This window comes from Pseudorasbora parva, chromosome 16 (assembly GCF_024679245.1).
Source record: "Pseudorasbora parva isolate DD20220531a chromosome 16, ASM2467924v1, whole genome shotgun sequence".
Taxonomy (NCBI): domain Eukaryota; kingdom Metazoa; phylum Chordata; class Actinopteri; order Cypriniformes; family Gobionidae; genus Pseudorasbora; species Pseudorasbora parva.
Window position 1 is genome coordinate 42,013,126 of NC_090187.1, and position 21,163 is coordinate 42,034,288.

Consider the following 21,163-nt stretch of genomic DNA (forward strand, 5'->3'; position numbering starts at 1 on the left):
CGACGGTGCTTCTGGACACTGTTAACATAAGGCTTCCTTTTGGCATAGTACAGTTTTAACTGGCATTTGTGGATGTAACTACGTATTGTGGTACTTGACAAAGGTTTGCCAAAGTAGTCCTGAGCCCATGTGGTGATATCGCTTATAGATGAATGACGATTCTTGATGCAGTGCCGTCTGAGGGATCGGAGATCACGGTTGTTCAGCTTAGGCTTGCGGCCTTGTCCTTTACGCACTGAAATTCCTCCAGATTCCTTGAATCTTGTAATTATGTAATGCACTGTTGAATGTGAAATATCCAAATCTCTTCCTATCTTTCTTTGAGAAACATTGTTTTTAAACATTTCAATAATGTTCTCACGTATTTGTTGGCAAACTGGCGATCCTCGGCCCATCTTTGCTCCTAAAGGATTAGATCTTTCTTGGATGCTGCTTTTGTACCAAATCATAATTTCAATCACCTGTTGACATCACCTGTTTCAAATCACATCATTAGTTAACCCTTTTACCTCATTACTAGCCCTAAATTGCTCCTGTCCCAACTTTTTTGAAATGTGTTGCAGGAAAGGATGCATATTTACAAATGACATGAAGTTGACCAGACAAAACATGAAATATTTTGTGTTCATATTGTCTGCAATGAAATACAAATCAAAGTAAATTTAGAAATCACTTCTTTTTTTATTTGCGTTTTCCAAACTGTCCCAACTTTTTCTGATTTGAGGTTGTAGTTTTTTTTGCACATAAAAACTATTCTCGTCGCTTCAGAAAATGATTGTACTAGAATCACTGCAGTGAGATGGGCTTTGTAACGACGTCTTTAGTGCCTTTATGGGTCTTGAGAGAGTAAATGACATTGGTGTCAATGAAGGCCTTTCTTCGCCATCGGATTTCAACCAAAATATCCTCATCTGTGTTCCGAAAATGAACGGAGGTCTGACGGGTGTCCAACGACATGAGGGTGAGGAATTATTGATAGAATTTTCATTTTCGGCTGAACTAACCCTTTAACTGAACTAATTCACATTTTGACATACACCAATTAAAGTTTTTACCTCAAATGACTAAATAACAACATATTAGACTTGAATATAACTTTCACAGGAGTATACAGCATGTGTACAGTTCTAGGCCTACTCAGCATAAATGAGTAAACACGTCTGAACATAAGATATTTATTAATGATCACTATTACAATACATGATAAGAAGCCTAATCTCCTAATCAAGCTCTTCATGATCACTTGGACATAAAAAGATGCAGTCTCTGTGCTTGCTCAAACATTTTTATTTAGAAATAGATTTGATATACAATCACAAATGACAATATATTTAATATATATAATTTTGGCAAAGTTCCACATCAGGATTTCAAAAATAAACATGAATGAGTGAACTTTCTTTACACAACAATTGTTGATTTGAAAGCTGTGATTAGCTTGTTTTCACAGTTATATCTAGTTAATACACAGGTCACACGTTTTGTTAATGAATTTGGTTTGTGCATATATGTTGCATGGCAGTGATATTTAAAGGCACCTTTAAACTATTGGAAAGGCCCATTAAACTCTTCAAATTGTTAAAACACGGAAAAGACATTGGAATAGACCTGAGACGGATCAAAATACAGTACAGATAAACATGCTTATTAGTTACTGCAGTGCAACTTTCAATACATAAAATTATCACTGCACAGCAATTCAAACGATAAAAAAGAGAACTCAAAATACTGAACTACAATCTTAAAATCACCTGAATGACTAAATAGCTTAATGCACCACTCCAAAGAGGATCAATCCATTAGACCTTTATCACAGCGGAATTGAATACCGGAAGTGTATTTTAAAGCAGTGTGTATATCATACCATTTAGGTATATTTTCAGTGTGCTATTATTAACACCTGGTTGAACAAGCACCTTTTAAAATCAGCATACGGAGGATGGAGGAGGAGAAGAGATAAACTGATAATTAGTGTGTACAGGATTTCTCAAACTCAAAGGAACTTGTAGTGTTTTAATCCAGCATAAGCCAAGGCTCGTAAACATCTGCTGATGAATAAGATCAGAACGGACCCATGGATTTGTATTAAATTTAGTCATTATTCTGTCATTTACAACACTTTCACTGTATGTAATTCACACATCTATGCCAAAATTAATGAATATTCAAAGCAGTTGTGCTATCAACACATTTAAAATAAATTAAATGTTTAACATCATTCAATTTCACTTTAAAGGAACACTACACTTTTTTTGGAAATAGGCTTATTTTCCAAGTCCCTTAGAGTTAAACAGTTGAGTTTTACCGTTTTTGAATCCATTCAGCTGATCTCTGTATCTGGCGGTAGCACTTTTAGCATAGCTTAGCATACATCATAGATTCATATCAGTCCATTAGCATCGGTCTCAAAAATGACCAAAGACTTTACGTTTTCGAAGATAATATCAAGGCACTGCTTCTTGCCTACAAAGCAACCACTGGCTCTTTTGTTCAGACTTACACACGTCTTACACAGACTTACACACTTGCGTTCTGCGAATGAACAGCGCCTTGTGGTTCCATCCCAAAGAGGCATGAAATCACTCTCACGGACAATTTCCAGGACTGTTCCCATCTGGTGGAATGACCTTCCGATCTCAATTCTTGCTGCCGAGTCTGTAGCCATTTTTAAAAAACATCTTAAGACACATCTCTTCCAATTGCACCTGACCAATAAAGACTAGCACTTAACTATCCAACTATATTTTCTGTTTGTTTGTCTCAAAAAAAGAGAGAAAAAAACTGTGTACTGTGCTTAATTAACTGAGACTTCTTACAGCTCTTACAGGTTGTTGGCCTTGTTTGTTTCGTTGCTTCTATTGCTCTCCCCTTTTTGTAAGTCGCTTTGGATAAAAGCGTCTGCTAAATGACTAAATGTAAATGTAAAAATTTTCCTATTTAAAACTTGACTATTCTGCAGTTTTGTGTACTAAGACCAACAAAAAATGTAAAGTTAAGACTTTTATACAGATATAGATAGGACCTATTTTCTCATTCCAGCGTAAGAATTATGAAACTTTGTGGTCGTACCATGGGTTCAAAGGCGCGATGATATTACACAGCGCCTGAAAGTAGTCCTCAGATAGGTAACTTCCAGAGCGACCCGTACTAAGTTTGTGTCGTAGCAGATAATGCAGAGTTGCAGCCCGCAAATTATGTCGTGGATCTGCTGTGCGATTAGCCATGTTTCTGTGTGTCGTAAAGAGCTGTGATAGCGAGTCAAAGGTGTATACTACCATCATGTTTCACATAATACCAACGAAAATCAAGTAATGAAAGAAACAGTGGTTGACTGCTCTGAACCATAGATATCAAAACGCCGGTAGATTCAAACAAGAAACTGCCGGATATGGTAAGACAGGGCAAAGTGTATCATCCCCCATAGCTGTAAGTATAACATATAATATTAGTAGTTTTGTTGTAGAGTTCTGGTGAGGTAGTGTATAGTTTGATTAAAATAGAATAGAAATTGTTTTGTTTATCTACACAGTTTCTATGGTACAAAATACTAAGACGTTAGTGATGTTACGTTGTGTGCCGAGGCTTCGGAGTGTGTCTCCTGCATCGAAAATTATTTTAGTGGCTGCCAAAAAAAGTTTGTCCCGTCAAAGCCTTATTTGATAATTTTTTTGTGATTTACGAGTGATAGATGACAGGGCGCATGTTAGCTGAGTGACAGAGAGAAAGAGCAGAGCGCGCACTCTCTCTGTCTTCATAATAAGCACCATCGTCTTAGCATATTTCATTCACATATTACGTTAACAGTCAAAATCAAAAGGTCGGACCATTTTTTCCTTGAATTCTGACTCTTCTCTGACTCACTAGATTGAATCTGCTCTCCTCGTCCCTTTTGCCCGAGTCTGTTCAGCCACACTTTCTCTTTCACATTTCAAAAGCTCGTCTTCAGTGTAATTGTTATTCCGGTTCAAATAAATATGATTCGGGATCCGCACCACAGTAAATATCTTCTGACTCGTCTCTCACAAACGTCTCCATGCTTACAAGGCGCTTTCTGTGCAAGCATATCATCACGATGGTTATGTTGACGGAAGTTTGTCTATTTTCAGGCGCTGTGTAATATCGCGCCGCTGCACCCATGACGGCCGCAAAGTTCCTACGCAGGAATGAGAAAGTAGTTCCTAGCTATAACGGTCTAAAAAAATAGATACATTTCATTTTTCATTGGTCTTAGTACACTATGTAACTATTGAAGAGTCAAGTTTTATATAGGAAAAATACTGAAAGTCTTTGGTCATTTTTTGAGCACTGATGCTAATGGACTGATATGATTCAATGTATGCTAAGCTATGCTATTATTTTAAAAGGAGCTTCATCCCACCATATTATACTTCTTCTATTGGTTTAGTGTCTGTAAAGGGTGAAATCGGAGGTGACTGTGCCTTTGTTTCCAATCGGAGCAACTCGATCGCTGCAGTAACCCCGGCGAGAGGAATCAGACATTAGTTTTGATTACGTTGGGATGGGGCTGGAAGTAGTGGTTCACTGCTTCACTTCACCAGAAATAGAAAGTGTGATAAAGGTCTATTGAGATGAAGAAAAAAAATCCCAAAGAAGGAAAAATAGCACAGATGCATGCAATGCCATAATGCTGACTTTGTCAACTTGTCTTAAGAAAAGGTTCTAGCTTTAACATCCTGTGTTAATTTAGCATTAATGAAGGATTATATTTCTCTTAAGAACAGGCATTTAATGAAGATCAGCACTGGAAATGACTGGCTTGGACCTCAATCCATATTTCTATCCTCCTTTCTGACACTTATCATGGTGACACACAGCATAGAACATGTGGATGTCAGAGACTGGGTCAACAGAGATGGAGAGAGGCTTGTACCCATGGTTGGTTTTCTCCCAAAGGTAGGTCATGCCGTTCTCCAGGGCTGGAGTGCTGCAGTGATCCATCGACACTTGAAGCCAAGGGTTCTTGTCGACAATGACAACTTTCAAGTCAATGAGACGATGAGTCATGTTAAGTGCCAAACTCTCCACTTTGCCAAAAAGCACTAGAAACACACACACAAACAGACAAGATCATTTAGTCGAATTCCCAAAAAAGTATTTCGTTTTTCAGGTTGTGCCACAATAAATTGTTCAAGAGCATCACCATTTTTTTTGCATATGCCAGGAATCAGATCCATTAGTGGTTGGAGTCTGTTTTCTACATGAGCGCTTTTATGGTTTGGTGTTGGTTGGAGATGTTCAGCACAGCAGCTCCACAGGGACGTGTTGTAGTAGTAATGCCCACAGCAACGGTGGTTTGTTCTGTTGTCATAAAGAATGGCATGGTTTGAGGAAGAACAACATGTTTTTTTGCTATTATTTTCCAGCAAGAGGTTTCCACAGCATTCCCCTCCTAAGCGGCCGAGGTTGTAGAGATGACCAGAGCAGCACTTCATGGACGCATTGTTGTGGTCATAGACTTCTGAACCACAACAGGAGGAACATTTCGTCCTGTGGTGTCTGAATAAAAAAAAGTTGGAAAGAAAAATCATTTAATAGGCAGCACAGATTTCAAAGTCAATTTCACCAGGACATGATCCCATAAAAACACTGCTGTAAGGGAAATCACTGTATCTCAAGAAATGTTTTCCTCCACAGCATTTTGTGGATCTGAAATGAGCTCCAATACTTGTTTCTTATTAATGTTGAGGTGTTGATTGGAAAATATTTGCTCTAACATGTCTCTTTTGGTTCTCTGACCTTCTAAGTTGTCTATAAAAGCCTAAAAAAAGCATTTGATGTTTACACGCGGTCACGCGTTTCTGAGAGCCTTTCTTAATGCTTATATAATGTTCAGGGTAATGTCGAAAGATCATTCTGTACTGTAATGTCAATGCGTCGTGTGTAAACCAGTGGTTCCCAAACCTGGGGTGTCTGGATTTAGAAAAAAGGCGGCAAGGCTGAGGGATAGTGTACCGTCAGCAGATTATTATGCCAAAAAAACAAAACTCTGCATGCTAATAAAGGACTACACTGTGCATTTATCCCACGTATTATGTGGCTACTTGCCAGATAAGTAAATAATTGAACAAAATATTACATCTTTTTATTATAGTAATAAATCATAATTATTATTATTGTAAGGAAGAAATGTTTATTTATAAACTTGTTTGTGTTAATGTAAAGTTCTTTGACATTATTGGAAGTACATATTTTCCACTCCTTTGCAAATGTAAGTTAAATTATACATTTTGAATACTTCTTTTTGACTGTGTTTGTTATTTAGATTAGTGCATTAAAGCTGACATATCATAAGGTAACAATTTACAATAAGGTTTCATTAGTTAGCATGGACTAAGAATGAACTATACTTCTACAGTTTTTATTAACCTTAGTTCATGTTAATTTAAACATAAACACTAATACATTAGTTTAAAAAAACAAGTTGTATTGGCTAAATTAGTGACTGCACAGTAAACTAACATGAACAAACTATGAATGGCTGTATTTGTATTAACTAACGGAAACAAAGATGAATAAATACTGTACCAAATGTATTGCTCATGGTTAGTTCATGCATTACCTAATGTTAACAAATGAGACAGTAAAGTTTTGTTCTTCTTTTGTGAAAAAAAATCTTTACATGATGAAAAGGTTTTATAGATTTTTGAACTTGGCATAATGTAAATATTATTTTCATCTATTTTATATTTAATCCAGGTAATTTTTAATTATTAATTTGATCATATTTAAATAATTTAATCGTTTTTATTCAATTGATTTGTAGTAAGAACATTACAGTCATTAAATAAAAGTAAAAGTTAGAAAGTTAGAAAATGTTGGTGAATGCCTAAATGACTGAGAGTCTCCCGGTCTCGAGCGGTGCCATGAATAATCTTTGCCTTTGCCTCTACATGCATCAGTTAAGACCTGAATTTCCAGTTAGAGACAAAGACTTATTTATCAAGACAGCATTGGACATTCTGCTATTTGTTAATGTTTTATCCTTAAGCTATTAGATTTTCACAGAATCACACATACTACTTTTTTTTCTCTGACGTATTTGAACAAGATTATACATGCTTTTAACAATGTACAAAATTGTTTGCCCCTTAAAGGGGTACTTCAGCGCTGGGAAGATGAATCTGTATTTAAACTAGGTCATCAATGCAGTAGAAATGTGAAATTATTTTTGAATTTGGTGTCTTCTAGACTGAGAAAAGACAGAAAATGTATTTTTGTCTCATGGGGATGAAAGACTACAATTCCCAGAATGCTTCGCTGCCCTGTGAGGTCATTCCCAACACCACCAACTTGATTACAGTGACTGAGTTAGAGAAGACACTACAATTAAAAACTGAACGTGTCTGTTCAATATAATGAGTGAGTCACCGCGCGAGTATCACAGCACTGAGCACTAACTGCAGGAGTGATGAGAGCTGAGGTAATCGCGACTACACTCGCGGCATACATTCACAACGTGAGTTTGGTCTGGCGCGTTTCAGTTCATGCCTTTACAAGCTTAACTTTCATAGAAATTAATTTGAGATGTTAAAAGACTTACATTGCATGCACACCATAGCTCCGTTTAAATGAGTGCCTGTAGCTGAGCTGAGCTCTCCTTGCAAGCTGAGTGTTATCTCCCATCCCCCATGCGCAGATTCATGCAGAACATGCATGAACATGCATTCAAAACATGCGGAAATGGCTCCCTCTGCTGGCTGTAGTATTTAGCCTTTAGGCAAACATTCCTCCTATGATGCAAAAATCGTCAATTTGCATCATAGGAGGAATTTTTCCAGAAATAAAATGCATAAATCTCTTGTCTTAGGGAGATATGAGGGGGGAAAGCACAATTATTTGAATATACTCCAGGGTTTCTACTGATACAAAGCCATATGCTAATCGCTGAAGTAACCCTTTAAGAAAAGATCATTACTTTAGACAAATATGTCATTCTACATAAGTGTGTGATAATGAACGCCAGCTGCGCACCACACTCACAGGAGTTTAAAAGGAGGAGCAAAGATTATGTTTATGTAGATATGTTATGTTTACATTTTGTTGTGTAGGTGCGGGCAGTCGTCCGTGAGGGGCTGCCCGTGTTTTATTTTGTAGGTGTGGGCAGTCGTCCGTAAGGGGATGCCCGTGTTTTATTTTGTAGGTGTGGGCAGTCGTCCGTAAGGGGATGCCCGTGTTTTATTTTGTACGTGCAGGCAGTCGTCCGTGAGGGGCTACCCGTGTTACTTTTCGTTTTGTTTATTTAGTTTGAATTAAAGTTGCTGAATGTTCGCCTGTTCCTGCCTCCTTCCTTCCCTTCTACGAACTCTGTTACAATAAGTTTTCCACCTCATTGTAGCTCTGTATAGTTGAAATAAAGGGTCAAGGTTTTGGCTTTTTACGAATTTATCCCATCCTGATAACTACACCATCTATATCTGCCATTTTGCCAATTGAATGTAATTCAAAGGTGCCTGTGCATTGCTGATGACCCTTGAGGATGTAAATTGCATGACCAGCCGGATGTTACTTACAAAAAATATGAAGTGCACTTTTAAATCAAATCAAAATTTTGTACACCTACCTGTGTCCATTACAGCAAATATGTGTTTTAGGATTGTATGTCTGTCTTCCACAACAGTGCTCGCCAAGACGGGGACGGGTTGACAGGTGGCAGGTCGTGTTTGACGGAGCATATACAATACCTCCGACACACTCAGACTTCTGAGGCACATTGTGATGAAGGGTTCCATTACAGCACAGCACATGGTCATCTAACGGGGTGTAAGCATGTTCACCACAGCACTGAAGGACACAAGTAAAGAGTATATTAATGTATGCAATGTATTAATACTGTATACAATTTCTCCATATACATCATAGGCACATTTTACTGAAAACCACGGCGTTCACAGAAATCCTCAATTTATTTGTATGGGATGTTCTATAAAGCCTAAGCTCAAAAAGGCAGGTCAAAAGGCAATGCTACCTTTTTAAGTGCTGATCTCTTATGCAACTTCCCTGAGCAACAGATTTCTATCTTGGGATCATAGGATTCTGATCCACAAATAAATTCTGGAAGAGAATGAGGGAGAGCATGGAATTATTGCTACAATAACCATTAAAAAAAAATCAGCATTATTTCCAGTGAGGGAGAGAACAATTATATAAGTTAAAACAAATATTAAAATCAGCGTAGGCAACAATCAATAGTTACTAAAACCCAATCGCTCTCTCAATCACTGTCTGATCGAGAGAGGGAGATATGGATAGTAAGTAGACAATGAGGATGCCAAGAGCTTTACCTGAGACTTCGGGGGGAATGCTTGTAGAGATACACATAAAAACACACACACACAAAAACACACACAGTGGTGTAAATCTTTGAGTTAATGCAAGTAGTTATTGTACTTGAGTATCTTTTTGGCTGAGTTTCATAGAGTTCATAAGGAGATCGTAAAACTAATCCAAATTAGCGTTTTAATCCAAATTTTCTGAAGGGACACGATCACTTTATTTGAGGAAAAGATTGAATTTAGGCTTTTATTCACATATAAACATAGCCTGGATGCCAGCCGAACTCAGCTCGAACTGAAATTCTGGCAAGGTGGCTGCTAATATTCGCATACCTGGGTCTATATATCATATAATAGTCACTTCAACCCGCGGACATGGAAAACAACCCGTGGGAAAACCGCAGACTTGGCAACACAGTGCAGTTGAGTTCTGTTGGCATTTGACATCTAACGTTATGCGTCACTCCGTTGCTCTGATTAGTTGTCTATCAAATTGAGGTCTTTCCTGGTTCGGTTGAAACACGTCACATAATCACAGCCCAATGGAGCAGACTCAGACTCATATTCTGACTAGAATTGAGTATGATGACGTCCGGCTAATATAAACACTGATTATCAAACATAAACAGAAGCTGAAATAAACCTGATGGATTCAAGGTTCTTGAGGAAACTCAAACGTGCTGCGTAACACAACTGATGTGTATGTTGATGAATGTTTATATGAAGAAATATAATGAATATGTGAAAAAAGCCTAAATTCAATCTGTTTATCATAAAGAGACAGTCCCTAAAGAAAATTTGGACTTAACCACTCAATTCAGATGGATTCATTTTATGATATCCCTATTAACTTTTTGAATCATCAAAGTGGTAATTAAATAACTGTCAATGGAGGTACACAAATCTCTCAGATTTCATCGAAAAGTTCATTTTTATAAAAAATCTGCACCCACAAAGAACCATTTCTAATCAATGTATAGTAATATTTTGCTATATTTGCTATATATTTTGAAGACTTTATTAAAGGGGGAGTGAAATGCTGTTTCATGCATACTGAGCTTTTTACACTGTTAAAGACTTGGATTCCCATCCTAAACATAGACAAAGTTTCAAAAACTAATGTTGGACGTTTGATGGAGTATTTCTGTGTTAAAAATACTCCTTCCGGTTTCTCACAAGTTTCGGCGAGTTTTTTTCGAGTATGGGTCTACTTGACGTTAAATAGATCGGAAGGTCCTTGTATGGGCCGTACGGGCTCTTCTCCCGGTAGGGTGCGCGCGCGCGTGACTAGAGGGAGAGAGAGGAAATGCACACCGTAAACAGTCTCTCAGATGCAGATCCAGTCGTCCGTGAACACTTATGACGCACCGCGCTCCACTTTATTCCTATGGGTGACGTCGAGCGACTTCAACGCTTCAGCACAGCATTCTGGGAAGGCAGCGCTGCATTTGAACCGATTTGAACGCAGAAATGACGGGAAGCTTCACAACATCGTTTCAGTCGCGTCTCAAAGTGGATTTACACGCCACTGCTGTCAGGACTTTACCAAATCATACCAAAGAAGTGTGTTTTTGACGGAGCAGTCCCAGCAATAAAGCTTCGGTCCTGCTTTGGAAGCAGCCGGTGAGTAAAACTGCTTCAAATGTCTCTGCTATTGGCTCGTCGCGTGAGTAAACATCAGTAAACGACACGATCGCGCGCTTCGTCATTCAAATGCGCTAACGGTTACTCCATTGTTGTTCTGTATAACGTTACAGTATTCTGACGTGCAAAACCGTTTTGCTTGCTACTTCTAAGGTCTAGTCGCATACAATAGTCCATAAACCGAATCATGTCCTCATACACTGCGAGTAAAGACACAGAAATGTGGAGAGGCCATTAAATACAGTAACTTACATACCACAGAGACGGACGTCCTGATGTTGCCGTTTCTCCTGTTCAATTTATTTCTCCCTCAGATTTGATTGTGGATCATTATCTGTATTAGCTGAGATCGAGAGCGATGGGTTTCTCCCCGCTTGAGGACGTCACCGCTTTGCGATCGTCATTCTTTAGCTCCGCCCACACGATACGCCTCCAGGCGCTCGGTTTTTTCCGGAAAGACTCGGTACAGCCCATATTTCTTTTATAAATATGATAAAACTAAAGACTTTTTGGAGATATGAAGGATGCAATACTACTCTATAGGTACTCAAGATTGACATGAGATTGACTGAAACTGAGTGTTTCACCCCCCCTTTAATGACTACAACTAGGCTTATAAATCACTATTTGAAATGTTTTCCATGCCTGAGCCTAACAATTTTTTCAAATAAATTTAAACTTTGTGTTGCTTTAATCATTTATTTAATTACAGAAGAACGGACATTGTTCATAATAAAAAGTGCTGAAGTATTCTATATTCAAGAGAAAATGTGACTAGAAATAACTTTTACTTTGTTGTTTCTTGTGTGGCACAGACATGCTTCTGAAATTTTTACATAGACTTATTAATGCTGCTCAGAGGTGGCATAAATGCACGTAGACAGCAATTTTAATAATATACTTTTATAGAAGAAACTAAGGGGCCTTTACGCAGAATTTTAAACCGGCACAGAGCAGCCTTAACTCAGCTGATGCCATGTAAAAAGATCATTATTAATCAGGACTGTATGACTCACCTGATCGGTGAAGTGTTGTTAACATCATCTGTGAAAATAAGATTTAGATTATAACCTGTTAAAAATAATATAATAATAGAAATTAAACTGTAAGAGCTGTATACACACCTTCTTCATTTTTAGGGCAAGACTGATCTTTGGGCTTTATTTGTGTTTCATTGCTTTCTGTACAGCAGATGTGGGTTGTCTGGTCATATGTTTCTGTGCCACAACAGACATGATTTTTCTTCTGTAAAATCACTTTGGTTTCACAACACATATGAGTTGTTGGTAGGAACAGCTCTGTAAGATAGAACAGGAAATCCTTGATCTAACAGAATGAAGATCAAACAATCTCAATAAAATCTGAACCATGCTAAAATGCATCAAAACTGAACAATGCAGTGTTCAATTCGCATCAAACTAAAAGTCTACCTTTGCCACAGCATTGCATTTGAGCGCTGCTTGGAATGAAAATGCTGTTGTTACAACAAATCTCATTTAAGACATTGTAAGCTACAGATCCGCAGCAGTCAGACACCAGATGGCTTAATCCCTTAGTTAATGTACCTGCAGCACAATAGAATACAAGCAAAAACAACATACAGTGTTCAGTCTTTGCAATTTCCTTGTAAATCATTACATGCCATTACATATGTCACATACAGGAGCTGGACAATGGAACTGAAGCACTGGCCATTATAGTCATTATAGAGGGCATGCATGTGACGCCACCGTCAGCTGGAGGGACTGTGGTCATGCCCACTGAGTGGCAAAAAGACAGAGAGGTATCATTGGTTTACAGCATCTTGACCCCCTCTTGGACATCCCTGTGCCCCCCTCCGGACCAAGGGCGACGTCACAGACTTGATAACAGTGTGTAATTGTCTGCTGGTCTAGGATCTGTTTTCTTCACAATAATAGCACGAATAATATCTATCGTGTTTTTCGCTTCGGTGAGTAATGTAGCCAATTTCTAGAACGCAACGGCCAATCACAGGTTTTCTGCACGCATGCAAACCCTCTCTAACAAAGTGTGGACGTTATGCACAAGAGATTCATTAGCTGTGTCCCAAAGTGAAGGGTGCATTTGAAGTGCGATTGCATCACAGCGGCACTACGAAGGCCTGAGCGGGACATCATCTTCTGGGATGAGGGCATATTTCTTATAACTTATTTCATTTTAACCTCTCGAACTTCCGCTGTCAGTTGTCACACACCTGCTAGGCAAGGCCTATAATAACCCATTAACAACGCTTGGTTTGTTGTTGCCAAGTCTGTAATGGTGCTGCTTTTAGGCTACTGTTGCTTTGGGGTGTAAGTGTTTGTAGCCTTTAGTCCACAGGTTAAGTTGTCTTTACTTAAGCAATATTTCTACCACCCGCACCCCGCGTTTTGGGATATTTTGGCCAATTTTGGCCGTGTTTCTGCTACTTTTGATTAGCAATTGGAGGGGTTTTGTTGTTCAGACCTGGCAACCCTGTCCCTTGGTTCGCCCTCATGCCGCTTGGTGCACTTTCAAGGCGTGGCCTGCCCTGGCCTTCGAAGTGCGCACCCTTCACTTTGGGACACAGCTTTTGTGTAGTCAGATTCACTGATTAATATAACGTACATTTGTGAGATCAAAACTTTATGAACTAAAAAAGTATTTTTTAATATAACTCTGATTTTGCTCATCTGAAAGATCTAGGATGGCTTGAGGATGAGATGGGATAATTTAAATTTGTGGGTGAACTATCCCTTTAAAACCCGGGCTGTTGCTGCCCAGAGTGAAGCATGGCGGAAGATCGGTGATGGTTTGGGTTGCAATGTTTGTACTTGATGAGCGAATCATTGCCAAGGAATACCAAATTATTCTGGAGGACCATGTGCACCTAATGGTTCAAACATTTTACTCTGAAGGGGTGCCGTGTAGCAGGAAGATAATGCACCAGTACACACATCAGGAATGGGGCAGAGTAGTTTGCTGAACATGAAAGTGAGGTTGAACATCTGCCATGGGCATGGCCTGCACAGTCAGCAGATCTCAATATCATTGCGCCACTTTCGTGTGTTTTTGAGGAGCAAATCAGAAAATGTTGTTCTTCTTATCCTGCAGTGTTCTGCGTAAGGAATGGCTCAAATCCCTCTGGTCACTGTGCAGAACTTGTATCTGTCATTCTGCCAGGACGAATGGAAAAGGAGTTTTGTTTGAATTTATACTAATAAATGATTGTGGTCTAAAACAAGGTGCTTCAGTTTCATTGTCCCACCGCTGTATTTCCTAAGCTTGTACAGAAATTCTTCTTAAGTGACTCAGCGGGATAAATCTTGTTGTCAACTTTCTTTCCTACCATTACAGCAGGAATTTCCTGAGCTGATATATGATACGTTTCCACAGTCTTCCATCTGTTCACTGAAACCAGTCGTCCGGCTGACACTATAAACAGAAGAGAACAGTCTGATTTTATCTTTACCAAAACATTTGGTGAATTTATACTCATGTGTGTAAAGAGGCTCTGTTATTTTTAAGGATCTGTGTAAGGTTACTTACTGGCTTCCTATGGCATCTTCACTTCCCGAGAAACAAAGAAACATAAAAAAATATATGAATAATGATTAGTGCCGTTTAGGGAAGTTACCCAAAAATTATATTTAAGATTAAACTCAGTTTGAATAAGAAATTGACTTAATGCAAGTTCCGGGTCTTAATGTGCACAATTCAATAGGCGCAACTATTTGCAATCTTTAATCTATATGCAATAACTTGATGTGCCTCTGCAATGATGTAATCATAAAGGCATGGGAAAGAAGACGTGGGGACATCCCTCCATTCTGGTATGCAACGCCCACAGAAAAAACTAACAAAACAAAAAAAACTCTCTGCATTTTCCAGTAAGAGAGCCGCACTGCGAACAGCACTTCATGATCTCATTTAACCAAAAAATTGCTTCCCTTTCATCTGTGGAATACAAAAGTCAGTTTTTCTTCTTTTTTCCAACGCAATGGAGGTCAGAGCGGTCCGAAACACAAGGAAGCCATACAAGATTTAAAATATTTTAATGTTCAGGTGATCAATCTCTTTAACCAAACCCTTGAGTTTTGTCAGACCAGTGTTACACTCGTCGACGCCTGTTGGTGTCGGTCCATGCTTAATGTTTTTGCAGACTCAGCATTTCTGCTGTAATATGATCAGTGCAGTGTAAAGTGGTTTTAAACTTTGTAAACTTTTTTTTTTCTCAGTCAGAATTGTCGACGCGTGTTGGTGTCGGTCCAGGACTCCAGGCTCAATGTTTTTGCAGACCGAGTCAGCATTTAAATCAGCACTTCTGCTGTGATCAGTGCAGTGTAAAATGGTTTTAAACTTTGTCAACTTTTTTTCTCAGTAAGAATTGTGACTCTATATCACGCAATTGCGAGTTTATATCTCAGAAATCTGACTTTATAACTCGTGAGGGGGTAAAAGTCAGAATTTTGAGATAAAAAGTCGAAATTACGCTACTCTTTTTGTTTAAATTTTTATTTAGTGGCGGAAACGGGCTTCCATTCTGCAGCCATTCACCAAACTCCTCAACACACAACCCGCGTCGGATCATATTCAATCAATGCTCAAATCACACAAAAACACGCGTGGGTTCAGGCTGATCACAGATGACTTTTTGGACGCTTAATGTTTTTGGAAAATGTCTCTAGGCTATTGGTCAACTAACATCTGTTCAACTCTTACCACGCACACCCCTGCAAAAACTGCTCAACTTTTTTGCCTTGTTGAGACGCACACGCACACATACAAATAGCCTCGCCACAATAAAAAAAAATCCGACCAAGATAAATGGTTAAACGTGTTCCTCCAACAAGCCTATTTAAGCACTGCATACATTTCTTTCTCAACATCACATTCAACAAGGCAGAAAAAATAGAACAGAACGCAAAACAACGGCAATCCAACCCAAACGTCTGTAATCTGCACTACAGTAAATACTTTTCGCGTTAATAAAAACGCGAGACGCAGCTGAGTGGAACGATAAAAACCCGCGCAAGGTCGCGTTTTCCAAAAGTTGCGGTTCTTTTAACTTAAGCGCCGAGTTTTAGAACTGTTCTAGTCTTACCACGCACACCCCTGCAAAAACTGCTCAACGCCGTGCTCCGCTGGGACGCTAGCCGCGTAATGCGCGTGCTTACGCAGAAGAACAACAGAGTAGCGCCGTGCTATACAAAAGCGCGTTCTGTGCGAACGGTCCCAAAATCATGCCAATAACCAAGGTAAAAATGACTGTCCCTCGACGCCCATTTAACACGTATCCAGAGTTTTCACACATATCCAGAGTTCGTGGGTTTGTAACAGTTTCTTGTTCACTGCTGCCTGTATTCGCTAACTTCCAGCTCTCTCTGTGCTGCTACTTCGACTCAACCTCGTCACTGAATACCGAAAACGTGCGTGGCTCGTGACCAGACACACACGCGGGAACTCTCCGTGTACAGTGCGTAACGTCCCGCCTCCATTTAGAAAAAAAAACCGACACACTGAATTGTAGCTAAATAGATCATCCAACATAAATAAAAGAAACACTGACACACTATATTAAACGCAAATCATTCTCCACACTACTACCCAAAAAATCCATAACAAGGCACTGCTTTATATAAACCACTAATATGACACACTTTATATTAGGTGCCCTCATTTAATTTAATTTAACTTAATCATTTAATAAATCAATTGTTCCAATGCACTTATTTCATGTTTACATTATACTCACATTTTAAAAATGACCTACATCTGTATTAATTTCTATATTATATTTATAATGTCACTTTTCTTACACCTTAAACTTGCCCACACCACCACACCTGTCCCTAACTTTACCTGTATCCCACCTCAATATAAGATAAAGTATTTTGCAATACAATATGAACACAATAAGTATACATTCTTACTCTCATTAAATGTAAGTACATAGTAGTTAAGGCCACCTAATATAGAGTGGGACCATCAGACTTACTCAATTATCAATTTGAATGGATTACCATCATAAATTACACCATTGACTGAAACCCAAACTAATAGTAGCATAAATATCAAAAGCAGAATTATAGTGTTTACTTACCTTGTGCAAGTGACATGGCAGTAATGCACAGGGTTGCCATACCTGCAATACAAAAAAATAAATAAAAATAAAACGTTATTTTAAAATAATATTTATACCAAAAAAAAAAAAAAAATTCTATAAGGCAACTCAAAACTTTAAAAATGGGTTATCATACATGCACACACAGCTGATTTGTAGACATCCATTGTGTTGACTAAAGTTTCAATATGCAAAGATGAGATTTTATTCACTCCAAATTTAAACTTGGCTCCTCCCTTCAGGCTGCATCATTGAAGTAAGGAAGGACCACAGACTGTGTGACCCAACAACGGAAGTAGCAAGTATGGACATGAGTTATCCATGTCACGTGAAGTTTGGCAGCTCTTGCATCATTTGAATGTGAGGTTCATTAGTTCAGTGAACAGGTACTGATATACTCTAATAAAGATCTATAAAAGGTTCTACTAAGTGTACTGAGAGTTGCTTTAGATATGTTTGTTGTACTGGCATGCATCCATTGAGCATTGTTTATTGACATTACATAATAATCCAGGGGTTTAGCCCCGTTCCTGGATCTGGGGGAATCATGTTTCACTTAAGAAGCATTTTAAAAAGTCTTTGGCAAGAGTTAGATTTCTTAACTGGAAAATGTTCTCCACATGTACAAAGCTTTGAGATTTTTGGATCTTGTTCACACAAGACACAACAACACAACAGCTCCTGGACTGTTTGATAGTCAGCAGGACCAAGAGCTTATGTGTGAAAAGTTGAGTGAAGCTATTAGCTAAATGTGAAGTTGCTTATAGTGCCACATTGTGGCTGATTTTAACAAAAATTGGTGCACATATTCATTTGTATGTACTAATAGTTTTGTGTTTGTAATGGTAGGGCATTCAGATTTGATGATGTTAATCACGGAAATTTGGGGGGTCTAATGTGATATCATGCATTCTGACTTAGGCTGCATTTACACTGCAGGTCCTGATGCAAAATTCCAATTTAGTGACTATATCCACATTTTTTGACTACCCGCTTACATCATCTTTTAAAAGTGACCCGTTTCCAATATTTGCATTTACACTGTACACTGGGGAAACAGCCCAAGACGCTCTTAACAGGAAGGAAGTAAAACGGCACGATATACAATGGATGCAAACAAAAAGATTATACAATGTTTTGCTGTCTGCACTTTTCCACACATCTTAAGAGGTCAGCAAAACATTTCTCTCGTAAGGCGGAGAAAAAGAGGAGAGCCCTTGATGGGGTTGCCAGGTTTTTACAAAGTAGCCCGATTCCTAAGGAAAACTGCAGACTTGGCAACACTGGCCCTTGATCGCAGTTCGTGTCCGACTGAGTTGACGTCATTCGCCTCCGTCCTTTTTTCAATGACGTACGACTCGCATTTACTGGAGAATATCGGATTGGACCGCATACATGGCAGACTCAAATGCACGTATCCGATTCAAATCGGATTTATTACCACATATGAGTGAGGCCTGAATCCGATCTGAGGATATCGGAATCCATGTGTTTTTTTACTGCTTACATGTTCACCTCATATCCGATCTGTGCCACATGAGAGATAATACGGATCTGCCAGAAGTTAGATATATTTATAACATGTTAAATATGGATATTTTTCTTACACTAACCCATCAGTTTGCTTCGGAAGGCCTGTATTAAACCCCTGGAGCCGTGTGGAGCCCTTTTATAATGAATGGATGCACTTTTTTGGGCTTCAAATTTTGGGCTGCTATTCATTGTCATTATATTGTCATTGTCATTGTCACTATGTCATTATAAAGCTTGGATTATCCAGGATATTTATGGAGCTAGAAATATGACAAAATGATCTGAATTTGAATTGTATAAATCTGAATTATTGACAAGTGTAATCTAACAAAATTGAATATTATGTTGCATTTTTCGTGGTACTGAATTTGAATATTTTATATTCATATATATAGAACCTTTGAAATTGAACACATCTGAAATGTTATGTCGAAATTATATAGACATGTATTTTCAAACAGCAGATATTTTGTTCTGAACTAATAGACTGTAAATATTCAGTTTTTGAAAATACAGATGAATACAGATTTCAGATGAAGAAAATCAGATCATCATATTCAATATTCTAAAATCAGATCATCATATTCAATATTCTAAAATCAGATCATCATATTCAATATTCTAAAATCAGATCATCATATTCAATATTCTAAAATCAGATCATCAAATTCAATATTCTAAAATTCAGATCATCATATTCAATATTCTAAAATCAGATCATCAAATTCAATATTCTAAAATCAGATCATCATATTCAATATTCTAAAATCAGATCATCATATTCAATATTCTAAAATTCAGATCATCATATTCAATATTCTAAAATTCAGATCATCATATTCAATATTCTAAAATCAGATCATCATATTCAATATTCTAAAATTCAGATCATCATATTCAATATTCTAAAATCAGATCATCATATTCAATATTCTAAAATCAGATTGCAGAAATTCAGATCATACAGAAAGTAGGCCAGAGGTCATCCTAAGGGAAGAGTAAAGGATGTCAGAAAAATCCAACAGAACACCATCTGATCATTTCATTTCTTATTTGTAATGGAATAAAGAGAAAAGATCAAACAGCCCTTTTATACTTTTTTGTTTATTTTAGATTAATGCACGGAAAAAGAGATTTAAGAGATCGGACTAATGGCCTAGGAGGATATTTTTTAGGGAAATTCTGGTGGAAATAAAATGGGGTAGGGAAGGATTTTTGTTTGTAGGAAATGAATACGGAGGGCAACAGTCCTGCAGACCCGAATTAAACACACCTGATCCAGGTTATCAAGCTGGAGTTGGAGCTAAAAGCTGTGTCTTATTTAGTTAAATTTTGAAGGTCTGTCCTCCGGAGGACATATCCTGTGAAGGATGCAGTATACGGAGTGTCCTCAATCAGAATTAAACAAGATGCCCTTTGTGTGTCCTACAAAAGACGTTTTGTTTAATCCTTCATCCTTCACAGGATGTGTCCTCGAGTATCACGTTGCTATGCCAACACGTTCAGCCTCGTGCTCTCACGCCAGTTATATGAATTAAAATTATTCATAACTTGAAAATGACTGTGACAAGCTTGAACTACTTACATTTAAACACCACATCTATGCCTGAATGTCTATCTGGCGGTGGTGCCGCTTTTGCATATAATATTTAAAAAAAAGTGTCGGTTGTTAACGGCGACACAAAGATTTGTGGGTTATCTGCAACTGTGAGGGATACACTTCATGCACACTCCGAATTCCTGTGAAAGAAGGACACATTCGAAGGTCACATTTGGAGTGTCCTACTCACTTTTTTGAAATGAGACAGCCTTATGACGCATGCAGTCTTCTGAAATGAGACCGCTAAACTCTGCACTGCTGTGGCCCTCCAGGAACTGAGTTTGACACCCTTGAATTAGGGTGTGTCTACCGCAATGTTGCAGAACGACAACTTACAGATTCTTATAAATTGTCCTTTGACATTTAATTCATTTGCAGAATGAAAGAATTTCTCTATAATCTGTCCCACATTGTCAAATCTGGTGTTAAGCTCACTGCTATTTCTTTCCCCACCAACGTTTACCGCCAGCTTTTTGAACATTTCACAAAATGTTCATGGCCCTCATAATATTTTGTTGTATGAATCTGAACATGCAATATATCAAAGAAAGAACTGAAGAAAACTTCTGTCAGCATATCCTATCACTCTTAGAAGAAAAGGTTCTATATAGAACCTCATAAGGTTCTATCAGCACTACATATTTGGAACCCCTAAACCTATAGAACCCTTTTTAACTGCCAAAAGGGTTCTGTCTTGTAATTATAGAACCTTTTAGCATAAAAGGTTCTTTGGAGTTGACTTTAAATGCTTTTTTTATTTTATTTTATTTTTTTACTTTTTAGCATAAAAGGTTCTTTGGAGTTGAACTCCAAAGAACCTTTTGTGTTAAAAAGGTTCTATTATGACAAGAAAGAACCATTTTGGCACTTAAAAAGGGTTCTATATAGTAACTTTTAGGGGTTCCAAATACGTAGCGCTATATAGAACCTTTTCCTCTAAGAGTGTACCTGTACATGTTCAAAACTCGATTCATGACTGTATATTAAGCG

At 38.1% G+C, this 21,163-nt stretch overlaps 1 protein-coding gene across 1 annotated transcript; it reads right to left on the minus strand.

Moving 5' to 3' along the window:
• Positions 1 to 1,269: 1,269 nt before the first annotated feature.
• On the minus strand, positions 1,270 to 17,195 carry si:ch211-195m9.3 (galaxin). Its single transcript, XM_067419092.1, has 12 exons — positions 17,177 to 17,195; positions 17,020 to 17,061; positions 14,466 to 14,481; positions 14,266 to 14,351; positions 12,368 to 12,502; positions 12,062 to 12,235; positions 11,954 to 11,981; positions 9,303 to 9,322; positions 8,987 to 9,072; positions 8,582 to 8,802; positions 5,162 to 5,517; positions 1,270 to 5,060 (listed from the first exon to the last, which is right to left on the minus strand). Exons 2-12 carry the CDS (start codon positions 17,057 to 17,059, stop codon positions 4,798 to 4,800), a joined length of 1,425 nt encoding a protein of 474 aa, XP_067275193.1. The 5' UTR covers positions 17,060 to 17,061; positions 17,177 to 17,195; the 3' UTR covers positions 1,270 to 4,797.
• Positions 17,196 to 21,163: the final 3,968 nt, after the last annotated feature.